This window comes from Mastomys coucha, unplaced genomic scaffold (assembly GCF_008632895.1).
Source record: "Mastomys coucha isolate ucsf_1 unplaced genomic scaffold, UCSF_Mcou_1 pScaffold3, whole genome shotgun sequence".
NCBI lineage: Eukaryota > Metazoa > Chordata > Mammalia > Rodentia > Muridae > Mastomys > Mastomys coucha.
In genome coordinates this window covers 11,872,465-11,888,415 of record NW_022196909.1, presented here as the reverse complement: position 1 = coordinate 11,888,415, position 15,951 = coordinate 11,872,465, and the positions used below count along the sequence as shown (strand labels likewise).

General features: G+C 48.0%; 1 protein-coding gene and 1 pseudogene across 6 annotated transcripts in view; one reads left to right on the top strand and one right to left on the bottom strand.

Annotated features, from left to right (window-relative positions):
- The window catches only part of Ascc1 (activating signal cointegrator 1 complex subunit 1), a 99,757-nt gene extending 84,768 nt beyond the window's left edge, over positions 1-14,989 (top strand). For 4 of the 6 annotated variants that reach the window (XM_031348572.1, XM_031348574.1, XM_031348575.1 and 1 more), the window contains exon 10: positions 14,707-14,989. In XM_031348572.1, the coding sequence (XP_031204432.1) occupies positions 14,707-14,910 (204 nt within the window). In that variant the 3' untranslated portion in view covers positions 14,911-14,989. Of the gene's footprint in view, positions 1-13,043; positions 13,165-14,706 lie in introns of all 6 variants that reach the window. The other 2 variants (XM_031348573.1, XM_031348577.1) reach the window with 1 other exon arrangement.
- On the bottom strand, positions 6,251-6,725 carry LOC116075460 (annotated as a pseudogene).
- Positions 14,990-15,951: the final 962 nt, after the last annotated feature.

Sequence of the window (15,951 nt, the reverse complement as noted above, 5' to 3'; positions counted from 1 at the left end):
AAAAAAAAAAAAAAAAGAATGATTCAGGAATTTACCACTTTTAAAAGTTTGGGTTTTTTTTGGGGTGGGGTCTAGCTTTCTCTTTAGTTCGATCACACTGAGGTGCTCGCTCACAGAGAAGGCACTTAATTAGGAAGGTCACGTGATCCAGGCCAACCATATCCTCTCCCTCTCTTCACCAGCTAGTTTGTGGGTCCACTTAACCCTCATATTCTGGGGAGAAGGCCCAAGGGCTTGAACTCCAGACTCTGCAGATACGGGGATGCTTTAGAAACAGAAGTCAGAGTTGGTAGAGACCTGGGAGCTGGCCCTGTCCCTGCCCCAAAGCAGAACTGGAGCTAAGAGGTTGGCAACAGAGACACATGACAGTAGAGACCATGGGAGACAGAAATGGGGAGCAGCAGGCAGGGGCTCACAGTCTGCTGGGAAGAGGTGGGGCCTTGGTGAGGGGCAGGGCCTGGTGCCAAGATACCTCACGAGCTCCCAGACCTAATATAGCCATGTGGCTGGGTGTATCCATGTGGCTGAGTGCATCCACGTGGCTGAGTGTAGCTGCGTGGCTAAGTTCCTCAAACGAGGCTAAGTGTGGTCAGTTGATTCCTAGGTAAGCAACTTTGTCAATGGCTCTGTGCTATCAGGTTGACTTGGCCACTCTGTCTTCTCAAGGGAAGTGTTTGTTTGTTTGTTTGTTTGCTTGCTTGCTTGCTTACTGGCTTGCAGCTTTGTGAGGCAGGATTGTCCTGGAACTTACTGTATAGACTAGGTTAGCCTTGAATTCAAAGTTCCCCCTGACTCTGCTTCCCAGGCACTGGGATCAAAAGCTTGTACCACCTGGTAGGGAAGGTGTTTTACACCCTTGAGGCCGTGATGGGTAGGGACTGAGCGGTTCTAAGATGCCCTTACGGCTTCTTCCTAGTGACATTATTCTCCAGAAACAGTGAATTCCTGACCCTAGGTTTCTATGCAAGGAAAAAGGGGAGCAGGGCCACATAGGATGTCACTGTGTACCCCAGGCTGCCTTGAATTTCACTATGTAGCCCAGGCTGGCCTCAGACTCATTGAAATCTTCCTGCTTGAGCCCCCCAAGTATGGCTTAAAAGTATGAGCCATCATGCCTAGCTCCATACCTGAAATGTCTTTATACTGACTCTCATGGCCAAACTACAAGATTCTCTAGCATTTGGACCCTTCTTTTTGCTTCTGATGCTGACTGTAAACTTGTCCAGAAGCGCCTAGCAACCATGCCTGGACACAGAGCTGACTCGGCATGGCTGCTAGGATTGTCAGCCTGTCACTTTTAAAATCACTAATGGCTTCCAGTCCAGTTCCCACTGAAGGTGTCCTGTCTGAAACCTGAGTCTGGCCATGACTGCTTACGTTTTGCTGGCCTGGTCTGCTAACACTTACCAGAATCAGCCATTGTACCAGACTTCTAGCATTCTAAGCTTTTTAGACCTGCAAATTCCCTCCTCCCAAAATCTTCCAAACCATAGTGTGAATCTGAGCAATGGGCTCCCACTTCTCCAGTGTCAACTTTCTGTGTGTGTGTGTGTGTATGTGTGTGTGTGTGTGTGTTTATCACAACAATCTAGTACATGACAAGAACAACTTGTGGGAAGAATTATTTATTTATTTATTTATTATTTTTGGTTCACAGTTCAGTTTCAGCACATAGTACTTGGCTTTGTTGATGCTGGGCCATCGAGACACAAAACATTATGGCAGCGAAGGGTCGTAGCAGAGACTGTCCAATGCATGGTGGACAGGACAGAGTGAAGCAAGAGGCAAGGGACCATGAGTGAGCTCCAGAGGCACACTTCCAGTGACCACCAACTCAGGGCTAGGTACTGTCATCAAGCCACAGCAGCCCTGAAACACGAGCGCTTCTGTGAGCATGCTCACCGTCTGAGGCTGATTTCCTCCCAAGTTGGCATTCTTGGATACAGATGTGCTATTCTCCACAGAGCATGTACACTGCCTCCTGGTCACAGCCTTCTGTTGGACTGTATGTTAGGCCTGGTACTAGGAGCTCTTAAGTCAGTGGTCCTAGGTTGGCCCTGTTTCTTATCTCTTTGGTGAGAACAGTTACATTCAGCTCTGGTTCTCTTCACAGCTCTTTGAAGGATTAATGAGCTGGGATTTACACACTACTTTTGGATCCGTAGATGAAAGGTGTTATTTAAGCTTTGTACTGGGAGCGCCTTCCCGAGAGCTCAAAGTGCCTGTCACCTTGCTGTCTTCAGGGAGGTAGGTGGGCAAGCGCTCTGATTAAGTATCAGATAGTACCTTTACTGTTACTGTGATCTGTAAACAGGGTGACTGTAAGAGTAGAAGTCAGTAAAACATTCTGAAAGTCAAACACCGGGGAAACTTCAAAGAAAAGCGTCATGTTCGGTGTTTCTTAGCACCCCACCCCCGCCACCGCCACCGCTGCCACCACCACCACCACCACCACGGCTAGTCTAGTCTCTCTCACACACACACACACACACACACACAAGTGAAAACAAGAGAAAGCACCTCCCTCTGCGGGAGGGACCAGCACAACCTCAACTGCCCACGTCAGTACGACCACTCAGCTCGTCTGTAGTTAGACTAAGTACATTAGAGAGGTTAGTTCAACTTATGGGTACCAAGAACAACTTGTAAATTATGTAGGACTTACATGATGTGTGGCTCCTTCCGTGCTTGCTTCCTTGGTGCTGGGGATTGAACCAAGGCCCTCACACATGCTGGGCAAGCTGCCCAACCTCAATCCCATCACATACTTTAAATTTCCATTATGAACTTAAAACTGAATTTTCTCTTACTGCAGTCAAGTTCAGTAAGTCTATCCAGCATGAGAAGCACATTTTCTTAAAAGAGGAATGAATCTTTGGTCCATCCAGTGGTAGCACTTGCCACAAAAGCCCGATGGCATGGGTTCAGTCCCTGAAACCACAGTAGGAGAGAACTGGCTCCCGTAAGTTATCCTCTGACCCACACATGTCTCTGGCACACGCATGCCTCCACCCCAGCACACACCCCCACACAATACTAATAAATAAACCATTTTATTTATGAGTGCGTGTGCGTGTGTGTGTTTGAGCACGTGCATGTGTGCACGTGCGCAGGTCACTCAGAGTCGATTCTCTCCTATCTTTTTCTAGGTTCTGGGATTGACCCGAGGTGGTCAGGCTTCAAGGATCAAGTGCTGCTAGTGGCTAGTGCAGTGAGCTGCTAGTGCAGCTCACTTTCCCATGAATAAACTTGTTTTCCAAAGAGGGATCTTTGAGGTCTGTGACCACTGCTTTGTTGAGAGTGGAGAAGGGCAGGCAGCCCAAGCCCAGCAGGCTTGTCCCCTGCTGGGAACCAGCCTTCCTTTACTTCTGTACCTTGAGGTCAGTCCCAGTTTTGCAGCCCCTCCTGGGGTCTGATGGTTATATCACCAGACTTGTGGAGGAAAGAGTTGCGGGTCCAAGGTGAATGCTGGGAAAAATGGCCACAGTCAGCATTCAGTCTTGCCATTTGCTTCCTTCCAGTGTAAACCACTGTGCTACTAGAAATCAATAATTCCCTCTGTGTTCTCCTGAGGAAACAAACTAAAAAAATGGTGGCTCCACAGAGCACGAGAGCGTGGCAGCAGGGTGTTTGGAATTGTTTTCTAACAGAGCATTTGTAGCCCAGTCTCATTTCAAACCTGCATCTCTTACATTTCCCTCCCCCATGCTGGGAGTACAGATGTGTATGTCACGATGATGGCTAAGAGGACTCAATTTTAACTTTGAGTTCTCTGTCAGAGAACTTTTGGGTTTTTGTTTAGTTTAGTTTAATTTTTGTTTTGTTTTTGAGACAGGGTCTCTATATAGAGAGATAACTCCATATAACTCTATATAACAGAGGATAACTTACGGGAGCCAGTTCTCTCCTACTGTGGTTTCAAGGACTGAACCCTGGCTGTCCTGAAACTCACTCTATAGACCAGACTCATCTTGAATTCAACAGAGATCCACTTGCCTCTGCCTTCCAAGTGCTGGGCTTAAAGGTGTGCATTACCAAGCCTAGTGTAAACCCTGGTTTTGATCTTAACCTGTTTTGTCCCAATGGTTCTCAATTCTGTCTTTACTTGGTTACAGAAAAGGTTTAATTTTCTGGGCTGGGGAAATGGCTCAGCTGATAAAAGTTCCAGTTTACACTAGAAATGTAAAGTACGTGGGTTTAGTACACTAGCAGAATGGCTTACCTAGCTTAGATGAGGACCCAGGCTTAGTCTCTGGAAAACATTTGAAAAGGCCAAGCATGCTAAAGTGTGCTTGCAATGTTAGTGCTGGGCAGCAGGGACAGGCAGATCTCTGGGGCATTCTGGGTAGTCTTTCTACTCTAATCTGCAAATCATGAGTGAGAGTGTCTCAAAAAACAAAAATAAAAGAATGATGACATGGCCAGGCATGGTGGTGCACTCCTTTGATCTCAAGCACTTGGAAGGCAGAGGCAGACCAATCTCTGTGAGTTCAAGGGCAGCCTGATCTACAAAGTGAGCCCAGGACAGCCAGAGGAACCCTGTCTCAAAAAACAAAAACAGAAAATAAAACAATGACATCTGAGGAACACTAGCTGAGATTGTCCCCTGGCCTCCATGCACACCTTCACCCCAACACACATAAACATACATTAAAGAATTTTTTTTTTTGCAGTTTTTAAACAGGGTCTTACAGTTTAGCCTTGGCTGACCTAGAGCTCCCTATTTAGTTTAGACCAGGCTGGCCTCAAGCTCACATTCAGCTGCCTCTGCCTCCCAAGTGCTGGGACTAAAGGCATACACCATATTGCCTGCAAGAATTTAGTCTCCTACTGATTTTTTGCGTCCACAGCACAGGGTAGCTGTGTGTACATTATAGCTTTCAAGTCCTCTTTGACTTGGGTACCTGAGCTTCCTCTTAGAGGATCCAGGTTCGTCCTTATTGCTGTCCGTGGAGAACACAAACGCTGGTATTCTTCCATTCCGTTTAAGTCGTCCACATAGTGGTTGAATGTAGCCGTTCATCATGTTCCTTTAAGGGACACCCCCCCCCCACCTCCCCTGTAGCCGCAGAGCTGTGTGAGTGTCAGGAAAGTGCTGGGGAGATACTGCTGGGAGCTCAGCATCCCCAGGGTTCTTATAAAACAGGAGGAGGACGACTCCACAGGCCTGAAATTCTTCGACTGGAGTTTTTTATTTAAATCTCCCATCAGATCTACTATTTTCTAAACAACAGAATACTTTGTCTTCCTGCATCTCATGAACTACCTTAAGTTCAAAAGAGCAGTCAGGTTTTTTCTGCTGCTTTTGAACTTGTAGTTTTGAGCTTTTTCTTCCGTCTCTCCTTTTCATGTAGGAACTGAATTCAGTGGAGCAATTTAGTTCATTTATACTCATTCTCTCCCAAAATTCAATTAAAAAATTTTCAGCTGAGCTCCAGTCAGCTGACCCATAAACCAGGTTCTGGGGAAGAGCTCACTGTGCAAGCCATGTGTTAGCTTTTGAAGGATAGGGTAGGCCTTCCTGAGACCTCTCTTAAGGAGAGCTGCCCACAGCTCTCTCTATGTAACATGACAGGAAGTCTCTCCTCTCACTAGGCCGTTACCAAACTGGAGCCTTTTCCTCTGGAGACTGAGGAGCCAGCAGCAGAACTGCATTCCGCAGTGAGCGAGCAGATTCTTAGCCAAGATGGGAGAATTGGAGGATCAACTTACAAGTCTGCTTCCCCACCCGTTAGGGACCAGGAGGGCACAGATGTGAAGGACGTGGCTACTAAAGTGAAGGACTGTTCTCTCTCTCTTTGGTATCCATCAAGATCGCCCAGGCATGTGGGCACCTCCTCTTCTATGGTTCTTTCCTGTTGTCAACTGTCTCAGTGCTGTGGAAAGTGGCATTCAGCATGCAGGCGGCATCAGAATGTTGCAGGTGCTCACCCTGAGCCATCTTGAGTTGCACCCAGTTGGGCAGCCCACCAAAGGGGCAGCCTCTGGACTGGGGCATTCTGTCTTCAGGGCTACACACAATTAGGCAGGAAATCCTGGCTGGGTCAGACAAGGAGTATAAGACCAGGGTAGGGTGATGGTTCAAGACTCAGGCCCCACCAGCCAAAAATGGATTGATAAGGGGAAAAAGCATATTTATCCACGGTCGGTATAACACAAGAGCCTCCCGGATGGAGAACACTTACCTGTCTTACTTCTTACTCTTGTTTTTTTCTTTTTGAGTCCCTTCTTTTTAGTAACTCAGACACAACTACTTGTCTTCTGGTTTGTTGAAGCAGTAAGTCAGGCAACACTTGCCACAGTGATGCTTGTCAAAGGGGCTACCCATGAAAACTCCAGCACCACTTCATCAGAAGGACACTCTCGACGAAGTCAGCTGACTTTGCCATCTTCATCCAGCTTATAGTACTTCAGCACAGCCAACTTAACCTTCTTCCTCGTATGCTTACTCTTCTTGGGAGTGGCGTAAAGAGTTCTTCTTCCTTTCCTTAGACCACCACGAAGTCTCAACACAAGATGAAGGAAGGGTTGACATCCTTTCGAATGTTGTAGTCAGACAAAGTACGGCCATCTTCCAGCTGCTTACCAGCACAGATCAACCTCTGCTGATCAGGAGGAATTCCTACCTCATCCTGGATCTTGGCCTTTACATTTTCTATAGTGTCTGAGGGTTCAACCTCGAGCGTGATGGGCTTCCCCGTAAGGGTCTTCACAAAAATCTGCATCGTGGCGGTGGCTTCACCCACGATGACGGATCAGAAAGGAAGAGCCGAGTGTGGCCGACAGTCTTCTTACTCGTGATAAAGAGTAGAAGGCCATGGGGAGACACAATTGGAGCATAAAAGAATATGGTGAGATGGCAGTGAACTGGGAGGATTTAAAGGAAGGGCAAAGAGAATTTTCCCCTCCCTCCCTCAAGAGCTTAATCTTTAAACTTAATAGTACCTGGGTTAACTAGGGAGACAGAACACAGATCTATAACATTCACATACTACAGAAGTTACAGAAAATACGAAACTCAAAGAAGAGCTTGCATACCCAGGGTAGCTGACACACAGTTCCTCTGGTCCAGGAGAGGAGGGAAGGAGAGCCCAGAACCATGTGCAGTCAGGTGTGGATGAAGTCCTACAGGAACCATGCTGCCCTCAGAACATGAAAGAGCCTGCCTGGACATAGTGAGGACTAAATTTCTTCTCCCTGGTGACACAATGCCATCGTGTCCTTGTGTGCATCCATAGTGCTTGGGCCTGACTGGTGGCAGTTTACGGTTAAGAGAAGACAGTGCCATTTTTCCCAGCACTCAGGAGGCAGGGACAGGGTAGATCTCTGTATGTTCAAAGCCAACCTGGTCTACATAGAGAGTTCAGGACAGCCAAGGCTATATACACTGTGAGACTCTGTCAAAAAATAAAAACCGAAATAAAATAAAGGACAAAAAGGCCGACTCAGAAACAGAAAGCTGGGGTGGCCTGTGCTCTCAGGTGGATCCTCTCAGCATGTGAGCATGGCGGTAGGCTGTTGCATGCAGCTGAGCATGGCGATGGGCTATTGCATGCATCTGAGCATGGCGGTGGGCTGTTGCATGCAGCTGAGCATGGCAGTGGGTTATTGCATGCATCTGAGCATGGCGGTGGGCTATTGCATACATCTGAGCATGGCGGTGGGCTATTGCATGCATCTGAGCATGGTGGTGGGCCGTTGCATGCATCTGAGCATGGCGGTGGGTTGTTGCATGCAGCTGAGCTTGGCGGTGAGTTATTGCATGCAGATAAACAAGGACGGGTTTGTGGTATAGAGCCGGATTAAGCGTCTGTAGGGAAGCAGTCTTCAGGCTGTCAGTATCCAGGGATGTGAGGGTTGGAGAAGAGAGCCACAGTGGATGTTGTTTGCATAATGCTTGCATTTGGTCCCCCAGGAAGGCTTCCTTCTGAGCTGAGGCATTGCCTCTGCCAACACAGTCACTCAGGCCATCCTCTGTTCCCTGTAGTTACGGTCTTCTGAGCGCAGACAGTCACAAGGTGTGAGCCTCCCCAGGGAGTATCGTAGGACCCACTTCAGGGGAGAAGGGCCATGGGGGGAAGAGAAATCATCCTGCTCCCTTAAATGCAAAGTGCCATTTGTGAGGTGGCCTGTCCAGAACATCACTTGCCGTGTGTTCTTGGTCAAGCTCACATAGTAGGGAATGAACCCTTTTGTTTTGTAGGTAGTAGGTGAGCGTAGCTTCTGCTTCTTCAGGTGTGAGGATGGATGCAGTGGGCAGTCACCTGTGCTGCCTGCAGTGCCTGCTCAGTGGGTGTTGGCTTCTGCTGTCAGTGCTGGTGCTGCCTTCACTGTTAATGCCCATTTAAGGTTCAGCTTCATCTTTTAGCATGAAGTCTCTCGTCAAGAATGAGTTGTAAGAATTTAAATGGACAAGTGAGCACCACCAGAAAGTCAAAAGAAACAACCGACAACCTGTTACAAACAAATTACAAGGGCATTTTTCTAATTCATAACAAAGGGTTCAGCTGGGCAGTGTGGCGCACACCTTTAATCCTAGCACTTGGGAGGCAGAGGCAGGCAGATTTCTGAGTTCGAGGCCAGCCTGGTCTACAGAGTGAGTTCCAGGACAGCCAGGGCTACACAGAGAAACCCTGTCTCAAAAAACCAAAACCAAACCAAACCAAACCAAACCAAAACAAAACAACACATTCCCTACTATGTGAAGACTAACAATTCAGTTTTTAAAAGTAGGTAGTTGTAAAGTTATTTATGGCAGCATGCTTCTGCGCATCTACCAATACTCATGTCTAATGCATGATCACAACCTATAGACTGGAGAAGGGCCTGAGACGTGACAGCTGGAGAGACAACCATAGTGACAGCCAGCTGGTGTCACTATGGTGGAATGTGTCTGTGTGTGGGCATGTGCAGTGTGCAGATGCCTGAGGAGGCTAGGCAAGAGTGGTTCTTCTCAGAAATACTCTGACACACTGCTGTGCCTGCTTACAGTGGCTTCTGTGTCTTCTTCACACCTAGAATGTTCTCTGTCCCTCTCTCCTGCTGCTTCCCATTGCCCCAGCCTTTCCAAGGCTTCTGTCTCAGCTGAGACGACCTTTGCATCTAGCTAATCTCCTCAAGATAGACTCTCCCCAGCCTTCTCGAAGACCTTCAGTGGATTTCTCTGGCTGGCACGAGGTCTAGCTTGTGAACCTGACCTTGGGGGCCTCCGTAATCTACTTGTCTCTCCTTAAGTCTTTCTCACTGTAACTTTCAGGTCCCCTCCCAACATCTAAACTGCCTGGCCCTGCTCACCACACTCATTTCTGTCTCTAAGCCCCATGCCCTGTCTTGTACATGTCCCGAGGTCCAGCTCAGTCCTGGTCCCGAGTAGCCTTGCTTGTACTCATCCCATGTGCCCAGCCCAAAATATCAGGCCGGATTACCTGAAGGTTGGAAAGGATTTTGTTGGCCGCCATCTTGGAGAGTCACAGTCACTATGTTGGTGCAGGCTTGATGGTATTCATAGATGTTGGAAGTGAGGTTGAGCTGCTTCACATCGAGAGCAGAAAGCAGAGAGTGGCCAGACTACAGACTCAGATGTTACAGGCTCGGCCGCAGCCTTCTAGAATGGTGCCAGAGCTGGGGTCTGTTGCTTACAACATGGTTTAGACTCAGAGACAGCAGTGCCCATCCTCTCACCACATACTTAGCACTTGCTGTGGGGGCTTTTGGTTTTTGTGTTGTTGAGACAGGGTGTCACCTAGCCTAGGCTAGCCTCAAATTTTCAATCCTCCAGCCTGAGCCTCCTGAGTCCTGGGGTTATAGGTGTTCACCTCCACCCCAGCTTCAGGTAAGCATTTTCATCGAAGTAGAAAATGCATGTCCACATGCATCTGGAAGCATGCCAGATCTGAGGATGTCTACATCACATGGAAATGTGTTTAGCTCTGAGGGTGTCTATAAGCACTTAGAAGCATCTTCAGATCTGAGGGTATCTACATCACATGCAAGCATGTTCAGCTCTGAGCATGTCTATATCACATGGGAGCATGTTCAGCTCTGAGGGTGTGTGTATACATGCACATGGAAGCGTGTTCAGGTCTGAGCGTGTCCACATCACATGGAAGTGTGTTCAGCTCTGAAGGTGTCTACATGCACATGGACGTGTGCTCAGGTCTGGGGGCAAGCAAGCAGGGACTTGTGGTAAGACCCTCGTCGCAGCCTCCACACTGCCTTCTTCTCATCGACTTCTTGACCCTAAGGCTTGGGAGATAGAGCCATACGGTGTACCCGCACAAGATGTCCATCATCGGTGCTAAGTGACACCCCATATCAGCAACTGAGCCAAGAGCAGAGTCCAGTTCCCAGTAGACATGAAAGAGAGAGATCCAACAGACTCTGTAAGTTTCCATCACTGACTAGGCTTTTTCTTGACAGTTAGAATTGAGATATGCTTCCCACTCCCAGTTTAATTAGAGGTGATACAAGTTTTGGTAAGTCCCCTTCAGGGATTTCTTGACCATAACTTATAAATTAATTCCAGCCTATACACAGACACGTCACGCTGCCCCTTCTGTGTACACAGGGGTGAGGTCATAGCACGAGGTTTGTTGTTATTTTGCCCAGCAGATACTGGTCCCATGTTACTGTAACAGAATATACAGAATATAGTGGGACTCAGTTCCTCCCTCCACAGGGTTTTATTCTGATGAGTCACTAGAAATAATTGATAGCACCAACAGCAAGGCTTCACGCTAAAAATATAACAGTGACTAAGGAATAAAATAGGTGAGAAATCGGTGCATGATCATCTGTCCCAAAGTCTTTCCAAGCATTCAGAGAGAACAGGAACACAGAGGTACGAAAGGCTAGAAAGAAGGCTAACCTGAGCTACAGACATCTGTGTGCAAAATCCATTTGATGGGATGCTATCAAATGGAACCAGAGAAGGCAGGAACTTGGGAAAGTACAATAAATGCCAGACATAGAGAACAGGGAGGTGTTTGAGACGCCGTAAGAAATTCTTGGTTCTCAGTAACAGGTGACAACTTAGAAGGCATCATTGCTTGTCCACCTCCCTGTCTCTGCTCACTGTGACTTTGTCCCACACAAAGGTGTGTGTGTGTGGGGGGGGGGTCACTGTACGTGTTGTCTTCACAGCCTGCGCTGGCCTGGACAGTGTGAGCATCCCATGTTCCCTCCTCTGCTAACCTTCCTGGGTGCTTCATTGGAATCACCTCTAGTCTAGCTAACTTCATTACCACACATGTGCGGTTTCTGTTCATCAGGCTGAATGGATCCTGGGCAGATCATGTCTCTTCTCGGGGGTCTGTAAGAGGAAAGGCCCAGGTGTGCAGGTGTGGGTGGGTCACTTCCAGCTCCTTGCCGCCTTAACTTGGGACTGTGGACACAGGGAGGAAGTAGAGGACCCAAAGGCCGCCAGTCCTTCCACAGTAACTTGTAGGAATCCGAGCTCCCAGTGGCTTCATTTTGTCCTTGCTTTGTCTCTTGGTTATTATGTATTTTCTGTACCTAGAGGGCTTTGGTTTGCAAAGCTGTAAATCTGTCAGTCTTGTTTATGTGGTTTTCACTTCAAATTAATGTTCAGCAGAGGGATTAGCAGATAACTATTTCAGCCTCAATTTTTTTTTTTTTTTACAAGAGTGGATATGGTTTGCACAGGCTGCCTGAGCCAAGAGACAGGGTTAATTGTGTAAGTCAGTGCAGGAGAGAGCTGTTCTCCTTTCAGAAAGACAAGAGAGTGCAGCTCACAGCCTCCACATAGATCCTCTGGGGTCAAATTGATGTCATGTTGAAGAATCAATATTTACTGGACTTTGTAAAGTTAGCTTTTAATGAACCTCAGACATTTTTCTAGGCCACTAATTGCAGAAGGAAGAGAGGTGGCAGAGCCCTGAGTTCATGGGTGTGGGGGCTGGTCTAAAGTGAGGAGACAGTTGCCAGTGTGCAGAGCTTCGCTCCACCCTTAGATTCTACTCAGTGGTGTTGCATACTTGTATTGAAAGGCTGCTTGGAGCTGGGGGTATAGCTTGGAGGCAGAGCACATGCAGAAACCCTGAGCTCAAGCCCTGGACCAAAAAAGAAAAAAAAAAAAAGTAAGGATTCCTTGGGTTCTTTCTTAATGTAGAGAGAACAGTTCTTGCTTCCCAGCAGAGGTTAGCCACTCCTCCCAGCCAAAGGTTCTTCCCAGGCCTGACTTAGCTGCTGAGATGAGATTGGGTGTGTTCAGGGTGGGTGGTCATCTACCAGCTCTTCCTCAATTCCCTGGGATGAATTTCAATGTCCTTGCAGATTGTGCCTTCTGACTGTATCTTCACAAGGTCAGGTCCTTCCCCGCCCACTGATGCTCTTGAAAGCACTCAGAACAGAAGAGTGCAGTGTGCAACAGTTCCTAGAGGATGCTAGCCTGAGTTCTCATCTAACTGAAGGGCTTCCAGAAGCATCTAGTGTTCTCTGGCAGGGTTGCACGCTTGAGCATCAAGTGTCCCTTATTGCTCTGTCCCTATCGTGTGTGTGTGTGTGTGTGTGTGTGTGTGTGTGTGTGTGTGTGTGTATGTGTGAGCTTCATCTCCTGCTTATTCTGTCAGTGCCTCTAGTAAGAGCTGTTGACAAGGTAGAAGAACGTGTCCTGTGGGCTTTTAGGCGGCCTTAAGAAAATCTAATACTAATGTATCTCACTGGGTCAGTAACTGAAAGTCAAAAGCCTTATTGTCAAGCCCCGTGAGTGTGCACAGCCCCAGGCTCTTTACTGCACGTTCGTTCTCGGCGTGTCTGCTTGGTAGATACATCTTGGCTTTGACTTTGCAGCCTTCCTCTTCAGTGCATTTTCTCAGGGAGACTTTAGGACTAATGAGAAGGAGAACCGGCTGTCCCTTCTCACTCCACCCCCATCCCTCCTCTTCAGGATCATTATTCAGAATAAACACTGAGAGGAGAAACCTGCGGCGGGGGAGGCTGGGATTGTTGTGGTGTGGTGTTTGAAGGCAGAAGGGAGAGTGAACATTTTCATCTCTAGCTTTCTCTGATTTCTTCCTTTGCAGACATTTGAGAACTTCTACTTTGGTTCACTGAGGCTCAATTCTATTCACATCTCCCAGAGGTTCACAGTGGACAGCTTTGGAAACTATGCCTCCTGCGGACATGTTGACTTCTCCTGACGTGGTACGGACAGCACTAGAAGTGGAATGTCTTTCTAAGGTGGTGAAGAAGAGAGACTTCATTTCAGTCCCTGGGGTCTAGGAATTTGAATGATGTGCTGGTTAGCTTCCTGTCAATTTGATATAAGTTCTAGGCATCTGGGAAGAGGGAACCTCGATGGCAAAAATGCCTCTAGGAGGTTGGCCTGTAGGCAAGCCTGTGGGGTGTTTTCTTGGTTCAAGACTGATGTGGGGAGGCCCAGCCTACTGCATGTGGTGTCAGCCCTGGGTAGGTGGTCCTAGGATGCATAAGGAAGCAGGAAGAACAAGCCATCAGGACCAAGCCACTAGGCCAAGCCTTTCCTACCCAAGTTGGTTTGGTCACGGTCTTTCTTCTTAGCCATAGGAAGCAAATTTAGGACAGATGCTGATTGTCCTGGTGTTCCCTCCAAACCTCCAGCTCCACGTTCCTCTTGATGGTCATCCAGGGTCCACAGTGTTTGTCGAGATGCTCATGGATACAGGAGTGAGCCCATCACCCTTGGCTTGGTTTGGTGTTATTAAATACAAGTGTGACACCGTGTTGCCATTACTACTATCTGTTTCCATATAAGCTTTTCATTTTCAAAAACTGGCAACTTTGCCCTTCAGCGCTCTCCTCATCCCTCACTCCCCACAGCTGCTAGCCGTGGAACTCTGTGACATGTCAGCTGAGTACCTCGTGCAGCCGGGAGTAGTATTTGTCCTAGCATAGTGTCTCAGATCCACCTCGCCCTGTCATCTCACAGCCCCGCCTTCCTCTTTAAGACGGATCCTGGCCACTCTAGTATGCATACATTGTTTTTCCGTCCGTGCACAGTGGACCTTTGGGTGGCTCCCACATCTTGACTACTGTGAATAGAGCTGGTCCCCAGCCTGGTTCTACCTGGCTCCCATTTCCCTCAGCAGCCAGAGGCCTGTACTTAGTAGTCATGATTATGTTTATGCTGCTTGGTCTGTCCATTTTCACTCTAAAGTTAGTTCCTAAAAATACATTGTGGGAGTGGGGCTGGGGCTGGGGCTGTATCTCAGTTGGTAGAGTGCGTGAATAGTTTACATGAAACTGTGGGAGAGATCTCCAGCAGCATACACAATGGTATATGGTGTCTGATGCCTGTAGTCCCAGCACTGTGGGAGGTAGAGGCAGGAGGATCAGAAGTTTAAGGTCATCCTTCCCTACATAGAGAGTTCAAGGCCAGTCTGTGATATATGAGACTAAGTTCTCTCCACCCAAACCCAAAAGAACCCCAAGGGGCCCGAGACCTGGGTCGATGCATAAGAACATTGGCTGTCCTTTCAGATCACCTGAGTTCAATTCCCAGCACACCATTGGAGGCTCACAACCATCTGTAACTCCAGTTCCTATTCTGGCCTTTACAGACCAAGCATGTAAACACTGCCCAGACATATATGCAGGCAAAACACCCCTAACATAAAATAAAAAGAAACAAACATTAAAACAAACAAGCGGTAACAGAGTTGGAGTCCCGTTCTGCCACATCCCACATCTTTTCTGCTTCCTTCTCAGGAGCAGCGGAGAACCGTGACTGACTGCGGGCCATCGGGAGCCAGGCAGCTTGGCGGCAGCAGGCCCTTTGGCCTTCCGTTGACCGTCAGAGGAGGGTGCTCCAGCCTGTGCTCCTCCCTCCTGGGTCTTATCCTCCCCTTTATCCCTAGCTTCTGTTCTTCATTCCTTACCCCACACCCTCCTTTCTGTGAGTCTGCTCCTTAGCTCTGTGGTGTGATCACAGTGCCTTGGAGAGTTGCTTCTCTGTGAGATGGCACAGACAAATAAATGAGCTTCCCAGGTGGCTGTGCCGTGATCTGTGTCGCGGTGACCGTGTGGTGGGGGTGGGGATGGGTTGGGGGGGTGGGGGGACAGGGGGCGGCAGCACTTGCTGACTCAGCTGCTCTTTCACCTCAGGGTGTTACACAGACGTGGCTCTACTTTGGCCCCACTGGCCTCCCCGAGTTCCTCTCCCCACTGTCCGGGTGGCCTTGTCTGTTAACTTTTTGGGGTGTCCGGTATTAATGACTTACGCCTGTAGAAATTATTGAGAGTTTCATTTTGGAAATTGCCGTGTGGTATGTCAGAATCTCAGTTCTAACAGAACCGTTATCAGATCTCAGGGTTTCTGTTCTCTACACATGCGAGCTCCTACCTCATGATTAGGCAGCCACTGTATCATGAGGCGGGGACTCAGGCGCAGGGGGCAGTTCCCCAGAGGCGCTGTGGGGATGGCAGCGGGCTGACTAACGGATGCACGTGAAGGTTTATGTTTTATAGTACTTTGTGTATTGGTAGATACTAGTAGAATTAGGATTCTTTTCTTTTTTTTCTTTTTTTAAATTTTTATCTTTCATTTTGCTTTTGTTTTTTGAGACAGTGTCTCTATGTAGCCTGGCTGGCTGGCTTGGAACTTGGTATGTAGACCAGACTGGCCTTGAACTCACAGAGATCTGCCTGCCTCTGCCTCTGCCTTCTGAGTGCTGGGATTAAAGGCACGTCCACCATACCTGGTCAAGTTTGAGAAATAGTTTTCTGTTTTTACAAGCAGTAATAGCTAGTCTTAACAGAATACACCTACTGGTCATTTTTGCACATTGCCTCAGCCTTCACAGCAATGCACTGGATGTCCTTGTCATGATCGTCATCATCATCATTACCATTGTCATCATCGTCATGATTGTCGTTGTCCTCATCATCATCGACGTCGTCGTCATCATCATCATCATCACCACCATTACTGTCATCCTGAGTTTTTTTTTATTG